Source organism: Canis lupus, chromosome 31 (assembly GCF_048164855.1).
Source record: "Canis lupus baileyi chromosome 31, mCanLup2.hap1, whole genome shotgun sequence".
Taxonomy (NCBI): domain Eukaryota; kingdom Metazoa; phylum Chordata; class Mammalia; order Carnivora; family Canidae; genus Canis; species Canis lupus.
In genome coordinates, this window is record NC_132868.1 from 14861433 (window position 1) to 14880690 (window position 19258).

Consider the following 19258-nt stretch of genomic DNA (forward strand, 5'->3'; position numbering starts at 1 on the left):
AAAAATTTCAACTCTCAATGTTTTTGAGACCAAAGAATTTTAATATAATTTTAGAAATGTCTTTTAATTGGAAAATTCCATAAATTTAGATGTAAATAAAGGATGATTAATAATTGAAGCACTGAATATATATCTCCACATTTTTTGTCTCAGACAAGCATAATTTTGTACTGTGAAGGGGTATGCTGGCTTTCTGTCTTTTTAGTTTACCAGATTATTAAGTTTTTGTGAGTAGATATGGCATAATGGAAAAAACAAAACAAAATATCATCTTCCCAACCCAATTAGAAATATCTTATACTATGTAAAAATTAAATAATCTTTAAACATTTTAAAAACAAAAACGTCCATTTTCTCAGGTCTCTGGGCAAAGCCTCCCTAGAAAAAATAATTTATACTAAGATCACACATGAGTATCTGTATTGTAAATCTACTTAAGATACAAATGAAGCATATAGTGATGTCATAGGCAAAGATACAAAAATGGACATATAGGGGTTTGTTATTTAGAAGGGAATTAAGTGCTAGGGACAATATTAACTCCAGAGGTTGATAAATCTTGATGGTTTCCATGCAGCAAAAAAGGATGGAGTTACATTATGATCTTGCGCTTGCACAGGGCTTTAAGTATTTAGAAGGTAGGTTTCCTCTAGGAAGCAAAACTATTTTCTCAGGCATTACCTTTCTAAAATGTAATGAGTGGCAGCTTTTATTAATGAAAACAAAGAAACACTTTCTCTGTAGTTAACTAAATTTTAAAATGTGTGAAGCTCTTTACAATCTGAAGGTTTCTTTGGTTTGTTTTGACTTAACAGAACTAGCATTACTGAACGATAATGTGTCATCTCACGATGGAATATCAACTACTGAGATATTATTTAGTCCATATAACACAGTAATTTCCATATGTATTCTGAAAAGTACATATGGCCACAATTCTTAAAATAACTGACTTCTGGAAAAATAAATAAGAAACAATGATTTACTGCATAACAAATTGGGGTGCATAACAATACCAGGTTTTTTCTTTATGAAGCAATTTGAACTTCCTAAAACAGAGATGTGTACAATTCTGAATTCTGGGAAAATATGTATTGTGGCACTATTAAGCTATTTAACATTTTTTCAAAATATAAAGATTATTTGGATGAAACATTACATACTATAAAGTGATATAGCCTTAAAAGCTACACTCATTTACAGACTAAATATAGTTTAACAAATATCTTTGCAGCTTATTTTTTTAAAAGAGCAAAATCATTTGTGAAGAATTCTTTCCATGCTCCAAGAAGTTCTACTAATATAGCAATAAATAAAGTGGCATGCTTATATTTAAATTCCTAATATATTTAAAAGAACAAATCTAATGTTACAAGGTATAATTTTAAAATAATAATAATAATAATTCAGAATCTGTTCTTGGGCTAAGAAAAAAATGTCAATTGATAAGCATCTCAAAAAATTTCAGGTCAATATTTCAATATACCATTTATTTGAAATGCTACCAATCATAAACTACATATAGATATTTTTCACATGTGCAACTATTATAGCTAGAATTAGCAACGGACATGCCATTTCACTAAAACAAAAAACAAAACAAAACAAAAAATTAGTCCTTTCATGCTGAACTCTAGAACAAAGCAGTGGTCAGCTAGAAAGGGTGTATAATAAACACATGCGGTGCTTTTTATTTCTTGCAGAAAAACCCACCAAAGCCAGGGTCAGGTCACTTTTTTGAAGACAGTGCCACTTTTTCTTCAAGGTTACACCTACTACCTGAAAAGAGTCATGACACCCATGTTAGTGCCTGCTAGCAACTTTTTTTCCTTATAGCCTTTTGGCTTTTGAGTTATTACCCCACGAGCCTCACTGTTTTTACAAGTGTGCTACAGTCCGAGAACAGAATGGGAAAGTCTGCCACAATGACATCTCCATGGTTCCAGATAGAGTGTCTAATACCACTGCCAAATCAAGTGAATACATTCATATATCAAAGCAAGATTTCCCTTCGGCCATATTGCCACCTCCACCTGGTATTTTAAAAATCAAGCTGTGTTATTTCTGACTTGTCCATTTATCTTGGGGGGTAACACTTCTAGAATTCAGAATCTGGCTGATAATTGATTTGGCAATTCACGGAACTGTACAACTTTGCTTATCAGCAGCTCTGCAGGGATGACAGTAACACACCTATACAAGTTTTTTTTTTTTTTAAGTCAGTGGCTTAAAGCATTGTAACAACTCTATATGCATAATTATCCAGACTTCAAACTCAATTTTCTAAATATAACCATGCTGAAAACTCAGTATTAATCTATTATCTAAAATAACATGGAGACAGCAATAATGAAATACACACTCAAGCATATAAGTGGATTTAGATTACATTAAGCCTGTATGCTTCTATGTAATTCTTAGCAACGACAGAAAAGAACAGAGAAATCTTGCAAGTTGATTATCACATTGGGACACCCTCCAGTCATTTATTTCAGCCTATTTCTTTTCAAATAATACTTCAAAATCACCTTTTCCCACTTCCTTACTGAATTTCTTCAGAGGGTTTTGACTTGTTTCGAAAACATCACCATATGGAGAAATTTCTCTTTTTCGTGGTGATTTGCTGTAGGAAATTCTTCAATATTTCTTTGTTTCTTTTATCATTTTGCTTCCCCACCAGTGAAATACATAAAATGATAGTCGTTCTAACAAATAATAGTTCTTGAGAATAATCTTTTTTATAAACTTCTATTATAAGACCAGGCATAAATGAATGAAATGCAGATAGCATAGCTAGTGACATTAACATTTATTAAGGAAGCCCAGTGTTGGCTCACTTCTTTCTGTTAATATAGTATATAAACAACAGAGGACAAAGAACTAAAGTCACAGGATCTTCTCAGGCTGGATACACAGGCTGTGAAGCTACCAGCTGTCTTTGGATGAGGAGGTATTGGCTGCAGGCCGGTCTCATAGGGAGGGAGACTAAGTTACTTGGAGACACTGCATGTGCTAGGCCCTCAGCTAGGTGTGTTATCTATTTTTATTTATATGATCGCATGAAAGCTCTGTGGGATACAAAAGATCTTTGCTAGATAGATAGTGAGGCTCAGAGATGGTGTGATTTAGCCAAGGCTTCGAAGCTAGTATGTGGCCGAGCAGCCTGCCAGCCAGTCTGCTTCTCTTCTCCCATAGCCCTCTCACTGCTGGCCATAAATGCAGGTTGTTTACATCACTTGAGTTTTGAGAAGCAGCCACTTCTCAGTATAATCACAGAGTTTGGATCTAAGTAAACATTTTTGACAGGTATTTTCTTCAGTGTGCAATGGTCAAGAAGAATTGACCAACCATAATTTCACTCATGAGCATATTGCAACCAAAATGTTTTTGTTTCTTTTATCCTCATGGAACACTAACCTATAGATTTTGTGTATATATATGTCTTTTTATTCTGTAGGTCTTATTAGGTTTGTAAGCCATAGCATCACTCTAATCCTTATTAAATGTTAACTCTGCTATTAAATGACATCTTTATGGGACGCCTGGGTGGGTCAGTGGTTGAGGGTCTGCCTTTGGCTCAGGTCGTGATCCTTGGGGTCCTGGGATCAAGTCCCACATTGGGCTCCCTGCATGGAGCCTGCTTCTTCCCCTGCCTGTATCTCTGCCTCTCTCTGTGTCTCTCATGAATAAATAAATAAAACTTAAAAAAAAATGACATCTTTACTAGGATTTTTCCTGAGATTAATTTTGGGTGCATGAAATTCCACAGTTACATGGCCCATTCATAAGTAATTTTCTAGTTACAAATTTTATTACTACTACTACTATGGAGATTGCAATTTAAAAATCATTTTTATTATTCTTAATCTATTGACAATAATCCAGAGTATTTTCATTAGAGATGTTCAAAAGAAGAAATGGAAAAATAGCAAATTAGGGGAAAAGTAAAAGTCTGCAATACTACACATCTCTGCTAACCCCAAATTATTTAACATATGAATTTAAAAAATAGACTTCCTTTTGACTTTCACAGGCCCTAGCACTAATTATAAAAATTAAAACATGCTGTTGCCAAAAATTGAGAAAAAACAGGCATAAAAAATAAAAATAACAACCCTGACATTTTCATGCATTTCCCCAATGTTTCATATTTATAATATTGGAGATTAAACAGTTTTTAAGGATGAATGTCTTAAGAATAGGCAAACTACCATCAACTTTATAAGTATGAATGTACTATATATATTTCCTTTCTATACATATATGCGAGCAAATACCTGCCACTGATATTATTTTAGCAATATTGTTTGAAATTGAAATATATTCAGTTTTGCATGTAGCTGAAAAATCCCATAAATTCTGGACTCTGGACTTATATGCACCTGCAGGAAACTGGCCACAAAAAGGCTAATTTCTGATGGCTGTCTCGTCTCGCATGTGCAGAGCCAGGACAACCTTCTTTTACTTGGAAAGGTAAATGTCATGGTAAGTGTCATGCTGTCTTCAAACTCCCAACATGGGAGAATGTCAGAGAGAAATGCTTCCCAGTGTCCTCTGAACTCTGGGGATGCCTGCCTACCATGTTGTGTCCTTTCTCATTTTGTGCGTTCCTATAGCTTTCTTCCAGCATAGAGGAAGGTCCAGATCATGCTGATTCGATCACAGTTACAGTCATCTCATCCCTATTCCCCTCCTCCAACAGAATGTTCTGTAAATGTTAAAAGTGGTACTAATAGAACTAAATCTGGGCATACTGGCCTCGTCCTTGATTCTAATCATACAGAAGGAAGTACTGATTTAGATACAATTTAGGAAGCATGCACAGAATTCTCTCTTCTTAACTAGAGATTCATATGTGGAATTTCACAAATCATGATGAATTCACTACTGGTTCAGGGATCTGTTTGTAGGTAGAAATAATGTGATTTCTGATTCCTTACCAAGGAAAGTCAAGTTGCGGTGAAGAAACTGCCTCTCTTTTTAAAAATAATGACGCAGCGCATTTAAAAAGAGGGCTTCCAATTGAACCTCCATATCCTTCTTCCTCACTATTCTGTTTTTCTTCCCCAGCCTTGTTTTTCCTTGATGACAGGTGAACTCTTCTCCACTCATCTATCCTAGGAACTCTAGGAAGTTTTCATTCTACCGTCTACTGTTGTACCCCTGGTGTGTGTGACGGGTTAGCTGGCAACTTCCAGACTCTGCATGAGGGAGGGATGGGAGACAGGGGGGTTGGGGTGGGTGGGGGGGGGATGGGTGGGATGGGTGGGAGAAAGTCATGGATAACAATCTCCACAGTCTTTAACTCTAAACCTCTACCCACAAAAGCCACCAGGATTCCCAGCTTACCACATGCACATTCATTTCCTTTGGCCTGAGTGGTTGGTGCAGGGAGATACGATGACTTTCACAGGCCCTAGCACTTTTGCTTCATGGTCTCCTTTCTCCATAAAAAAGTTAAAAATTGTATCTTGTGACTGTGCTGGTATAAGGGTAAAGAGAATGCAGACTGGATTTATTATTATAGTTTCGTTATTATAACAATCATTTCGGGGGTTCTGTTTTTAAGAGAGATTAAAACGGGTCCTTAAAAGTATCTTGGGCCCTATGTACCGTGCGCACAGCACCTAATATCTACATTGATCCTGGGTTGTGGTTCTCAACATTCAGTGTGGCGTCCCCAGGGCTGCAGTCCTGTTCCTGCAGCTGCTCTCTCTCATCTCTGGGTTTTTGGCAGTGGCTGCTTGTGCCACTCCCAACAGCACTTCCATCCTGATTGTTCCCACCCTTTGCTACTGCTACTGTTCTCGCTATTTTTGTTAGGATTCAGGGAGTCTCCCCTAACAGTACTTATGAATCTTACTGGATGCCCAATCAGTAGCTTTTATCTCAGTAGTTCTTGAAACACACTTAGAAAACCTGAAACATTTAGGCCTGAGGCAGAAAACATTGGCATGTAAAATTGATGTGACTGAAAATGTAATCTCTCCACCAGACAACAAGGCTAAATAAACACTTCATTCTCTCCTACCTCAGGGTGTGTTCCTGACCATCTAGGAGTACTTCTGAGGAAGCTGAGTCAACTTGCGTGTCTACTTTTATTAAAAAACAAAAACAAAAACAAAAACCCAGCCTTCAATGACCAGACACACCAGCTGGTTCCAAAGTATTCCTGGCCATTTTTCCCCCAATTTCGGTTCCTCAAGCAAGGAACAGAACTGCCTGGTACTCCAAATTCCTGTGTTGTGTATGAAAATTAAGCTCCTCCCAGGGACCTGGTTAGAATCCTTATTTAACAGAATGTTTTTTGATTGTGTCTCATCAATGAAACTGCCTTGAGTGGCAGAGATTATGCTTATTTCTTTTGAACCATTTTGCATGATTAGGTATAGCAGTGGACACTCAAGTTTGCTTAATAAAAACAAGTATTTGATACCTTTTTCAAATTGTTTAAGATACTGAAATCACATAATATGGTTGATGTTGGCAGGAAGTGAATTCTAAATAAGATAAAAAATCTTAAACATATTTAAATACATAGTTTCAAGCATCTAAATAAAAATTCATTAACATTAATAAAGTATTGCCAAGTAAAGATGCTTAAAATTTGCTTTGAAGGACAGATAAGACTTCTTTTTAATTAATGAGACCCATTTGTCCACAATTTGCCATTTGTTTGCTCTGTTGAGAAGGTTAAACATTCTCTCGTCTCACTCTCACTGCGCCCCTGAGGCTTATTTACCTTGTGAGCTTAGCAAGCTTTCTTGACAAATGGTCAAGGTAACGCACCCAGTTCTCATTCATCTATAAGTAGTTATGAATTAGTGAAGTTTACTGTCAGATTTATTCTGATCGATGTGGCTCTAAATTACTTAGAACCTATTTTATGTCAATATTGAGCTTCTCTATTATGCACCTACAAGCAACTTTTTGCTTCTTACAGTGGTCTGGCTTTAAAAAAAATGTTTTCTTTTGAACTTGCTTAGCCTTATATTGAGGAAGACATAAATAATACAAATTTGATAATTATGAAGTAAATGTAGAATGAAGTGGGTTTTTTGTCTGATAAATCCCAAATTTGTTAAAGTAATATATTTATATTTGAGAGGCTTTTAATGATTGTGTGGAATACATAAATGAAAATGTAATCTTTTTTTTTTTATTGGTGTTCAATTTACTAACATACAGAATAACCCCCAGTGCCCGTCACCCATTCACTCCCACCCCCCGCCCTCCTCCCCTTCTACCACCCCTAGTTCGTTTCCCAGAGTTAGCAGTCTTTACGTTCTGTCTCCCTTTCTGATATTTCCCACACATTTCTTCCCCCTTCCCTTATATTCCCTTTCACTATTATTTATATTCCCCAAATGAATGAGAACATATAATGTTTGTCCTTCTCCGAAAATGTAATCTTAATTAAACGTTACAATGGCTATTTTCAGTTCCTTTTAAATATGTCAGATGTTTTGCCAAAACGAGGTACTTTTCTGGGGTTATTTTTAAAAAGAAGGAAAACAACTAGAAACACAAAGTTCTAAAGATTACTTTGTTATTATTTTCTTTTCGGAAAATGTCTCCCCAAATACAAGTACTCCGGCGGCTTGAATCTTACTTGCCCAAATGGATGTCCCAACACTCAAAAGAAAGTGAAGTGTTATGATAAGCGTTCATCCCCAGTATGGGGAGTTGCTTAGACTAGTCTGAATCAGTGGTGCTTTAGGGGTAGGGAAGTTGAAACCAGGCCTCTTTCTGGGAGGAATTAGGTGAGGTCTTGAGGTCTGGTTTCTAAGTGTATATAAGTAGGCAAGTCGGTGTAGTATACAAGATCTTAGAATGTTGAATGTTGAAGGTGGTAGTAATGAAACTTTGGAGGAACCATGCACAACAATTTGGTTTCTTTATCATTCCTGTCTTTCCCACATTTTCTAAGATTGGAAAATTTTCCAAACTAAAGACAATGGATAAGAATTCCTATAGGTAACTATGTGGTTAAGACCATGAAATGGTTTCTGTGAAACTTACTTATCAGGGATTAGATGTACCCCCAACTTCCCACCAACTTCTTAAAATAAATGGAAAGACCACATAATAAGTATATCGTTCCCAAATTATCGAATTTGAGACAGCAAATTTATCCAGATGTCCCAAGGTACTATTATACTGCATCTGTTCTCATTCTAGGGGAAGATTATTAGCTAGTGAACTGGAATTCATCCCCTTTATTAATGTTTCCAGAATATTCTATTACTAATTTAGGAACAGGAATGGTGGCCTTGGAGCTTGAGGATTAGCAGCTGTCTTTGCGGCTTTCCTCGTTTTCTGGCAGGTGCAGTGTTTTTACCAGCTTGTGCCTCAGTCACCAAATGCCCCAGTTTTGTTGATGTAACTTAAGAAAAGTAAATTATAGAAACTAGGTCAATTCTAGCCAAGAAAGTCTCAGATGAGGTACTCCATCTGCCTGACTTCCCTGAAACAGCTCTAAGAGGGCAGCTGAGGCTTTGGGAGTTCCTACTCTATAATTCTGGATCTGACTGTGGCAGCTCTGCTTATCTAGACAGCCCTCTGGGAGTCATAGGCAATGTGTGGGTTGGCTCCTCCCAAAGGATTCCCCTTTCCTGAAAGGGAATGAAGAGTCTCTCTCACTGTGTGGACAAGAATTAGGAAAAATGTGGAGAGAACCCAGAGTTGTGAACTCCGGTGAGTGTGTGGCCAGCTGTGGTCAAGGCAATTAACAGCTAATGGACCCAGTGCAGCCTCCAGGGTCAGTGGAAGAGAAGGAGGGATAACCAGTAGGCTTGTGGGGACCGATACCAGGACTGGAGTCAGAAGATAGGAGTTTTAATCCTACAGCTCTCTTTTATAAATTATTCTCTCTAAGCCTTCATTTTTACTTTCTGAAAATAGGATAGAAAAACTACCTACTTCACAAATTTGTGAGAATTAAAGAAGAGCATCTGGGTGCTCAGTCGGCTAAGTGTCTGCCCTTGTCTCGGGTCATGATCTCAGGGTCCTGGGATGGAGCCCCACATTGGGCTCTCTGCTCAGCAGGGAGTCTGCTTCTCTCTCTTCCTCTGTGCTCTCTTTCTCTCCCTTTCTTGCTCTTGCTTTCTCTCAAGTAAATAAATAAAATCTTAAAAAAAAAGTATTCATAAAAGCACTTGCATGATGTCCATTACATGGTTAGTATTCAATAAATATCAATTAACTATGGACTATTATTACTGAGCTCATGAACTCCATGGCCTAATTGTCCTTATGAGGTAGGTGGCAAAAGATGCAATACTATGTTTGTGTGACTCATCCATGGAGTAAGTAGTTATGACATGCTCACCACTGTGCCACATTCCATCATCTGAATATACCACAATTTACCTATTCTATTATTGATGGACATTTGGGTTGTTTCTCAGCAAATATAAAAAACACTGTAATGAATTTGAGTTTAGAAGCCACAGAGAACATAATAGGGGCAAACAGCTGAAAAATGATGGGTAAAGAGTAAACAGACTTTAATAATAGCAACAGAGGCAGAGAACAGTCACAGTAGGGATAAAAGTTCTTATCCACAAGCAAATTAAGTCTGAATCTCTGCAGTCACCAAGCCAAGACCTGGGTTGGGATGACCTAAACCAAAAATGGCTAAGAAGGCACAGAAATCAAGGATCAGAAAGCAAAACAGGGAAGCTGAAACTAGCAACCAGTGGATAATAAGAAACCAGTTTCTAAAGAGTTGGGATGAATGACTGCTATGGACTGAGTTGTATCCTGCCACCCCTCCCCCCCATTCATATGCTGAAGGCCCATCTCAATATCTCTCTATTTAGGTTTTTATTAGAGGTATTAAGCTAAAATGAGGCATTAGGGTGGACTCTAATCTAATATGAATGGTATTCTCTTAAAAAGAGGAGATTAGGACACAGAGGGAAGACCATGTGAAGACATAGACAGAAGATAGCCATCTAGAAACAAGGAGAGAGGCTTCAGATGAAGCCAGCTCTGCCAACACTGTCATCTCAGACCTCTAGTCCCTAGAACTGTGAGAAAATAAATTTGTGTTGTTTAAACCGCCCAGCCTGTGGTACTTGTTATGGAAGGCCTAGTAAACTACGAGGGTAACTAAAACAAGTACTTATGAAAGATCACAAAGTGGTGTTATTTTGATACCTCAGTAAACTATATAGATATACCCAAAGACAATTCAGTACGTAACAAGGTTATTATAAACCCTTCTCAGCCAATTCCTTTTGTTACTTCTAATCTGATCAAAAGGACTTCTAGATATTGAAAACTCGAAATTCTGAACCCAGGTGGCCACGATTGGCCACTATGGCAGTGTCCTGTCAGGGACCATGACCTATTTGTCAGGGAAAATTGCTTAAAAGAAATTCAAATGAAGAATGTGCCTGGAGTGGTCAGCCTGTGCCAGCAGGAGCTGTGCCTTCTCAAACTGAATTGAGGTTTTAGCCACATGAGCTCAGATTATAGTTTGGAGCTTCTTGAAAAGAATTTCCTGATGAAACCATTTTTTTTTTTTTAATTTCAAACTCTAAATGCTCCAAGGAACTTATTTATTCCCAACCAAAAACTTATTAAATTATATACATTTTAGAAACTCCAATTAGTTAATATGCATGCCAATTAAAATAATTGATATGTACATAAATATAGAACAATTGAAAAGAAGTAATCATGGATCACAGGTAGTTTTTTGTTTTTTAAAAGCTTTTGCTAATAATATATCTGTAGTCTATTTTGGGGCAGAATTTACAGCTTAGGATCCCTGGGTGGTTCAGCGGTTTAGCGCCTGCCTTTGGCCGAGGGTGTGATCCTGGAGTTCCAGGATCGAGTCCCACATCAGGCTCCCTGCATGGAGCCTGCTTCTCCCTCTGCCTGTGTCTCTGCCTCTCTGTGTCTCTCATGAATAAATAAATAAAATATTAAAAAAAAAAAAGAACTTACAGCTTGTCTCTGGCTGTCAGAGATAGCCTAGACTATTCTGGATGAAGATGTCAGCTTGGGATGATATCCATAGCGGACTTTAAAGGACTGAGGATTCCTGGAGTGCCTGAATATTTTAAATAAAGCCAGTTTTCATCTTTCTAATCACCAGAAACCTGTAACTCACATTTCTGTTATTATGCAGGTGATGTACCAGTTCATTTTACTCTTCTGTCAAATTTTCTGGCTAAAATCACAGTCCTGATTAATTCCAAATGTGGGACATGGTTATAAATGTCAATAGATGTATGAAATTTGCTCTTGAAACTACCATTTAAGAGCTTATTAAAAAAAAGAAAAAAACCACCTTTTAATTCTCTCCTCCACCGTGTATTGACAACCATGAACATGAGGGTCTAGGCCAGGAGAACAACCAGGTGGGCCATTCAGCTAGTCAGTATTCTAGTGGTTTTGAAGCCAATGTCTGCATTGTGTCTAGACTGATGTCCCACTCTCTATAGTAAATATAACCTTTATTGGAGGTTCTCCTTCAACTTATAAACCAGAAAGGGAAGGAAATGGTTCAAGTTCCTACCTTTTCCCAGGTATTACTCCATTTGCCTATTTATCAACTCCAAGTTGCCAAAGGATACTCTAACCCTACAGTGTGTAGCAACATGGCTTTCTATACACATGGTTACTGAGACTAGTTAGTTGGGATCTGTGTTGACAGACATGGGACCTGAAGTTGGGAACCCAGGAATTGAGATCCAGAAACAACACCTTCCATTTTTGTGTGACCTAAAGCACAGAAGTTCATTTGCCCTAGTTTGAAAGTGAGAATGGTACTAATAACTGCTTCACTAACTTTGCAGATTCTTTTGGATGATCAAACGGGGTTATATGTATAAGTGAGCATTCAGTAGACTCTCACAATTCTCATTAGTTAAGGAAATTATTTTCCATATGTATCTGGGTGTCTATAGTACCTGAAGAACCATTTGTTATTTTGAGAGTAATTGGATAATGCCACACTGTAATGAAATGAAAAAGTTAATGAACTCCCCCTAACAATAGAAATCCAAGGCAAGTCTAGATCGGGTCCATTCAAACAGCAATTGCAAAACTCCAAGGTCCCATTATATTGCTAATTAACTCACTGAGTGTTTTATGTGCTCTAGAGTTGAATAGAGAGCCATATTAGGAAATGTATTCAACCAAAGTTATATAATCAATAACAAAGATGACTGTCAAGTTTTAATGTCTAAAGAGGGTTCAACATGGAGGACCTTGAGATTATGGAAACATTTCCAGCAGTTCCAAAAAAGCATATATTTCTACTAGTTAATTCACTGGTTTGTCTGATGAATTATAAATCATCTTCATATCTTGTTTCTCATTCTGTAGAACTAGAATAGTTTGGTGGACCATTTAGCTCACGGAGGTGTTAGGTCATTTTTACACTCGGCTTCAGGCAGATTGTGTGTGTCTCCTATACTGGAAATATGTCCATAATTTGTGTCCCAAATCACTATAAATAGGCAGAAGAGAAATTTGAAAATGCTAATTTTAAATTGCCTATGAAGTTTCCCAAATCTCCTAAAAATAGATTCTCTGCTATCCTCTACATTTTCTTCCTTCAAACTCTCAGATATATATCAAAATAGATTAAATTAACATTTAAAAGAGCTTTGGCCTAAACTCATTTCATCCTGCTAAATAATGCATTATGATCTTTTAGGTTCAAAGATAAAAGCAACTACATGATACAGATAGTTCATTAGACAGACTGAAATTAATACCAACTGTAGGTTGGTGTTATTTATACAGAAAAAAGTTAATTTCTTTAACTTGAAGATCCTAGTTGTTCCCATTTCAACATATGACAAATTTTATTAAGCTTTTAAAAGGTTCCCAGAAAGTATAAGAGTCTTAGATTCTCTACTTTAGCTATTCCTATAAACACTGACTTGAAGAACAGTCCCAATGTCTTTAACACCTATCAAAATCAACTTGTCTGAAAATTTATAATTACTCTCCCTTCACACATTAACAATACCACATTATTTCCTTCTAGCCAATTAATCTGTTCAGGTACAGTAAAACAAAAATCTAATTAACCAGCTTTCTCAATTTTTTCCAAGAAATTTCATTTTTAGAATAAAAATTAATGTATAAGCAAATAAACTCATTTGAAGTATTCTGAAGATCCATGTTATGTCTCACAGTCACTCTCTAGTCAGCCCATCTCTGATAATCTGGGGACTGACTATTCAATCAGGAAAGATGCACCAAGTAATAGCCCTGAGGCCTGTATTATCCCTATGCTTCAAAGAAAGAGTTAACTATAGTGCTTTGTACTTAGTGATCTAGAAAGAAGCTGTAATACATTTTAAAAACACTGCCACTTTAAAAAAGTTTTTTTTTTTTTTTCATTTAGTCAATCTTGACTTGAAAAATTTCAATTAATTGAAGGACACTCAAACGGCCTTGAGTGTCCTGGTTAATTGAAACATTGTGGCATTTCACTAGACTAAAAACAGAGACTTCTTTTTAGTTTCTTGTACTTAAACACGCTTTCCTCAAATGTTACTATCAAGAAGATCACTTATTTTAAAACCTGACTTCCTGTTTTTCCCCTTAGTTCACCACAGATCTTAGTTGCTCTTAGATATATATATATTCTATCACACTTAAATATCTATATTGTATATCTATTCATATTTGCTTCTATATCCATACCTGTATCATGGACAATTTAATTCAACAGTATAAAAAAGTGAGATTCATTTTCTAGTGTTATTTCCATCTACAGTAAATGTTTGTAAAGACCTCATTGCAAATGTGTCTTAAGACACTTTAAATTTCAGGAAAAATACAATGTACTCTGTTGTAGAACTTTCTGTTAATGTCAGCAAGATTTATAAATTCCAGAAATATTTTTTTCTGCCTGACCTTTCCAACAACTTAAAAAACAATTATTTCAGTAGGCTTTAGAGGTACTCTGACCTTTTCTTTGCAAAGTGAAAATGAAGTTGTTTGCATTTTCCCCCTCATTAAAAAAAATGCTCATTGTCTTAGAGAAGAATTAATTGGAAATAGAAATGTATTTCTTGTCTTTGGGTATTTTAATATTGTAGCAATTTCAGTTACAATAATGACACAGACTATGTCACAAACTATGTCACAATAAAAGAAAGTGGTGCCAGTTTTCATAATAATTTATCTTGAATTTATCCATTATGGAACTTATTGTCCATTTAGGTCTTTCTTAATTAGTGCCGTAGAATTTTACTCATCTGTTTTCGGTTTAAATTCTGTGAACCTTTTTAGTTTTATTGCAAAATCATATGGCACCTTACTAATATTTTTATCTCTTCCCTCTTCTCCAAATGAACAATGGAATTATTATGTACTTCAGGACTCTGGGATTTTTTTTTTGTAAGATTTTATTTATTTATCTGACAAGCAAGGGGAGCAGCAGGTGGAGGGAGAGGGAGAAGCAAGCTCCCCACTGAGCAGGGAGCCTGATGCAGGGCTCAGTCCTAGTACCCTGAGATCATGACCTGAGCCAAAGGCAGACGCTTAACCAACTGAACCACCCACGTGCCCCAGGACTCTAGGATCTTTTATATAAGGTTTCTCTCCATATTATACACACAGGCAAGAGCAAGGGTTTACAGAAAAATACACAGACTAGATCTTTCCTTTGATTAACCTGAGTTTCAGAAAGTTGATGTCTCATTAAGTGCAAACATGGCTTTTAGAATGTCAGTCTTCCTCTGGGCATAAACTTCCACAGAAGACAATCCAACACTAAGAACCGCCTGGCGTTCTTGAGGGAAGGGGCTCTTTGCTTGTATTTCTGATTAGGTCTACAGGGTCCTCTTCCATCACTCCTTCTCCTACAGTTCCTCATTCACTAGCTCTTTTGCATCACTCACTGTGTTAGTGAAGGATGTATGGATATAAGTTTCTGGTGAAACTGTTTCCTTCATTTGGAATTCCCATCTCCTCATCTCTACCTGTTGAATTCCATGTATTCTTCTATATCCAGCTCAATCACCATTCTTCTTTGCTGAAGTCTAGACTGTGATGTCCTTGAAGTTGGACACTGAGTCTCATATTCTGTTTTGTGTTGCAGTGTCTAGTTAGTACAGGTGTGTTGAGTGAAAGCTTGAATGAATAAAGGCATGAATGGATGGATAGATGATATATAGTCCTATCTAAGATTTCTTGAGGTTTCTTTCAAGCCCCTCCTTCCCAAACTATTCCATCAATATCCCAGGCGGACTAGGAATGGCTCCTGGCTAGGAATTTAATGGAATTCTTAGGAGGGATAGTTTAAAGCCTTTTGATCTTATTTTAGTCGCCAAGGTAAAGGTTACTATGAGTTTATGGCTCACCCATGAACTTTTCATATTTTCTGCAAAGCCATTTGTGGGGGTGGTGGAAACCGCATTTACTTTGGATTAAAATTTAGTAGCAATTTGGAAGAGGGAGAAAGGAGAGTTTTTTAAGCCAAAAAAGGCTTAAAAAACTGCATAATTAGCAGTGCCTGGCTGGCTTAGTTGGAAGGGCATGTGACTCTTGATCTTGGGGTTGTGAGTGTAGAGAATGCTAAAAGAAAAAATAAATAAACTTATAAAAAATCCCTGCATAATTAAAATAAATTTTCCCTTTACTCAACCTCCCTCCCCTTCCACTTACATCACCAAACCTCAGTGATGTCTGCTGGAAATCAAACATCTTCTGTGAGATACAGCCTTTTGGCTTATAATTGAGGAAGAGCCAAATTCCACATTCATATGACAAGGTGTGGAAGGAGAGAAAACAGAGGAGTGACTTTGTATGTTTTGCTCAGTGCCATTTATGAAGACCCCAGAATAGTGACTGATACAGAGTGATTGCTTAAATATTTGCTGAATGAGTTTTTTAAAATCCACAAATCCAACTCTGATAAAATGGAAGCAGGAGCTCAGAGCCAGAGAATTCAGTATCCTCCAAATTTGAAGAAATCTTGTGAAATGGTGCTGGGATGGAGAGTTGCTGAATTTCACAGTGTAAGAGTACTTTGAGTCAATCTTATCTCAACCCTAAGATTTAGGGAGAGTTAGCTGGCAGAGAGGTTAAATAAAACAAAGGAGAAGAAATTTTTACTTTAATCAAAGATGTCTTAAGGAAGAACCAGTACATTCATGTTCAGTGATTTTGAAACTAACACAAATTAACTTAATGCTGAGAGACATGTGGAGAAGTCACTCAATTTTGGAAGATTACAGGAAAAAGTTGAAAATTGCAGTGATGTTTTATGTGGAGATACAGTGGCTATGTGTTCTGTTTGGTGGAAGGCAGGGAGCGTTTTCTGACTTTGGGAGTTAAACAATTTCCTGAACAAAAGAGAATGAAGGGGGCACAGGGTGAGTGCCATAGAGTCACCCCCAAAGAAGATGGCTGTGTGCATTAGACGTGCTCTTCATTTTGAATCCACCAAGAATAAAACAGTTCTTTACTTGACATATAACAATGAACACAGCAATTTCTACCTCTGAGGAAATTACTCAGAACTATAAACTTAACTGAAGAGTGTCATGGTCCAAAGAAGAAATGAACATCGGAGCATCTAGTTAATAAAAATAACTACCAAAATGGTATTAAGCAAGCTACAAAGTTTCCAAGTGAATTGTCATAAACACTTCTTTGAAGTGGATATGATTATTGCCTCATTTTATAGAAGTACTTGAAGAACAGAGAGAATGACTTGCCCAAAGACAGGTACCTGGTAAGAGCAGTGGTAGTAAGGAGCAGTAATCACTTATTGAGCATCTAAAATGTACCAGGTATGGTGCTGAATACTGTGTATGTATTTTAACCGTCACAACAACTCGTTGGGGTGCATACTTTCATTATAAGTTCTTGCAAGTGAAGAAACTGAGACAGAGAGACAGTGGGAAGAGCTAATAAGTATCAGAGCTGGGACAAGAGCCCAGAATCTGTGTTTTGACTATGTTTCATTGTCTACTAGAGCTGCAATCAGAAGTCAAGCCTGTCTGCCACAGGGGTCTGCCCATTTTCTTAGCCATGCCTACCAACTACCACTGGATTCTGCTCAGTGATACTCCATAATTTCCATTGCACTTTATGTCCTTCTTGAACAAAAGGAGTCAATTGCAAGTAGCTATGTGTGGATATACATGTTACACAGCTGGAGTATGATGAGATCCAGGGTTTGGGCACAGGCATAGTCAACACCCAAGTGCACACTCTTTCTTCTGTATTGCACTGGATACCTTCATGTGAAAAGCCCCAAAGACACCACAGTGCACCAGCTTTTTCAACGCCATAGAAGTGGATCATTAGTGAACTCCCTTTTTACCTCCCTCTGGACAGAGAGGTATAAAGTCTACATTTAAATGCCAGCATTCCCACTTATAAGGGTGCAACTTTCAGTAAAGTTGCCTTTCTGAATTTTTCTGTTCTCATCTGTGAAAATAGGAATAATTATACCCACTTTACAGAACTGTGTGAAAGGTCTCAGTAAAGGGAGTGAACACTGTGGGCAATTGATAGACATTAGTTTCCTTTTTCTTCCTTCCTTGTTCCTTACTCTCTTATCTCTCTCTTCTCTTGCACAAAGCAAAAGATACCACCATTTTTAAATGATATAAGCACTGTGACAATTGGTGTATATTTGTATGTACTGATGAGACTTATCTATAGAGAGTAGAGAAGAAAAGGGATCCTACGGAATGAAAACATTCGAGAATTTTTTTCAGAGACTTCAAGCCCTTTTGAATTCTGTAATGTACTTTATATTTCAGGCCAGCTCAAGACCAGTGTGGGTTTGGAAGCACATTCCACAGATCAAGTACCATCTCATTCTGTGTGCTTGTGGCTTCACATCTATAAATCCTGGATTGTCTTTTGTGTACACCCCAGTTACCAGCACAAAAGGAAAGGCAAGGTCAGGGAAGTAACAAGACACTCTGCCGAATTCTTTATGTCAGAGATCAAATGGAATCCCTAAAACACTCCAGCAAAGTAGGTCCTAATACTTCCTTTAATAATGCTGAGGGTTAAAGTAGAAGTTGTGTGATATAATCTGGGTTTGTTTAACTGTGAAACTGAAGATCTCGAGATTAGAGCAAGCTGCCTTCCTCTAGGTACTTCAAAAGGACGAGCTAAATGGAAATAATTTTTAGGCTTGGGAAAAGCTGTCCCAGACAGAACTGCTCCTTGTTAGGAGATAGGTGTCCTGCTTTGGTGAGTGATTATGGGGATCTTTCACAGGCACCCTTAAGTCACTCTTGATGGAACTTAGGCTCCATGCTTTTTATATGTGGGAAGTTACAGGGTCAGCATTTAGGAGAACGCTTATTTCCTTTGAGTAATTTGTCTGGAAACAGAATAGGCTGAGTAGCTGAGTAGTGGCTGTGCCTTGAGCATGGGTTCACGGGACGTCCGTGCACATTTCTATGATGAATGATAAGGTAAGCTCAGCAGGGCTTTCACCCAACTATCTTTGAAATGAAAAAAGAAAAAAGAATCAAACAACAAATAACTTCCTTACAATAGTTAAGTGTAACTTCCTTAATATAGCAAAGTGTTAGAAACACTTACCTTTCTTAGCTGCCTAGAGAAGGACCTGACAAAATGCCCTTAAGGGGGAAAAAACAAAAAAGGAACTGCCTCTGGGTTCCCTGCTCTCCAAATTTACTCCATGGAGGCAAAATATAATGGATAGGAAAGAGAGAGCCCTCAACTTCTGATCTGGGTGGAAGCTCTATAGTGTCTATCTGGCGTCTCTCCTAATCAGAACCAGCTCTTTCTCCTTCAGATGGTGTCTTCTTTCTTAATCCTTTTCTTTTTTAGAGGGAAACTCAAGCCTCCCTTTACCTTCTTAACTTTATTTTGACTTAGGTTGGGTCTTGAATAAAATGAAACTTGTGTTTCAGCATCCATTCATTCCCCTTGGCTTTGAGAAAGAATCTGAAACATTCATTTTTCTGAAGCAGAGTTAGTTAAACCAGAAGCATTTAAATAAAACCTATCATAGTTTTAATATGGAAAAGGGAAAGGCATTAATGGAGAACCTATTATATGACAGGCACACAATACATGTTTGATCTAATTTAATCCCTACAAAAATGAAAGTTCTATTCCGCCCAAGCTTAATAAAAAGAAGATAGCCTCAAAGAGGTTAATTTGCCCAAGATCACTGAGAGAATGTATATCTATTTTTTAGACATGCCTCAATAAACTTTTCATGTTTTCACAAACGTTAGTTCCATCTGTATAGATAGGAACTACATCAGTTTTG

The 19258-nt window shown here is 37.2% G+C and overlaps 1 protein-coding gene across 24 annotated transcripts in view; it reads right to left on the reverse strand.

Annotated features, from left to right (window-relative positions):
* The window catches only part of PEX5L (peroxisomal biogenesis factor 5 like), a 320090-nt gene that overhangs the window by 110938 nt on the left and 189894 nt on the right, over window positions 1–19258 (reverse strand). For 8 of the 24 annotated variants that reach the window (XM_072807498.1, XM_072807511.1, XM_072807502.1 and 5 more), the window contains one exon: window positions 1714–1779. The exons of the other annotated variants lie outside the window; for them this stretch is intronic. In XM_072807498.1, the coding sequence (XP_072663599.1) occupies window positions 1714–1779 (66 nt within the window). The remainder of the gene's footprint in view (window positions 1–1713; window positions 1780–19258) is intronic. 24 annotated transcript variants of the gene reach the window in all.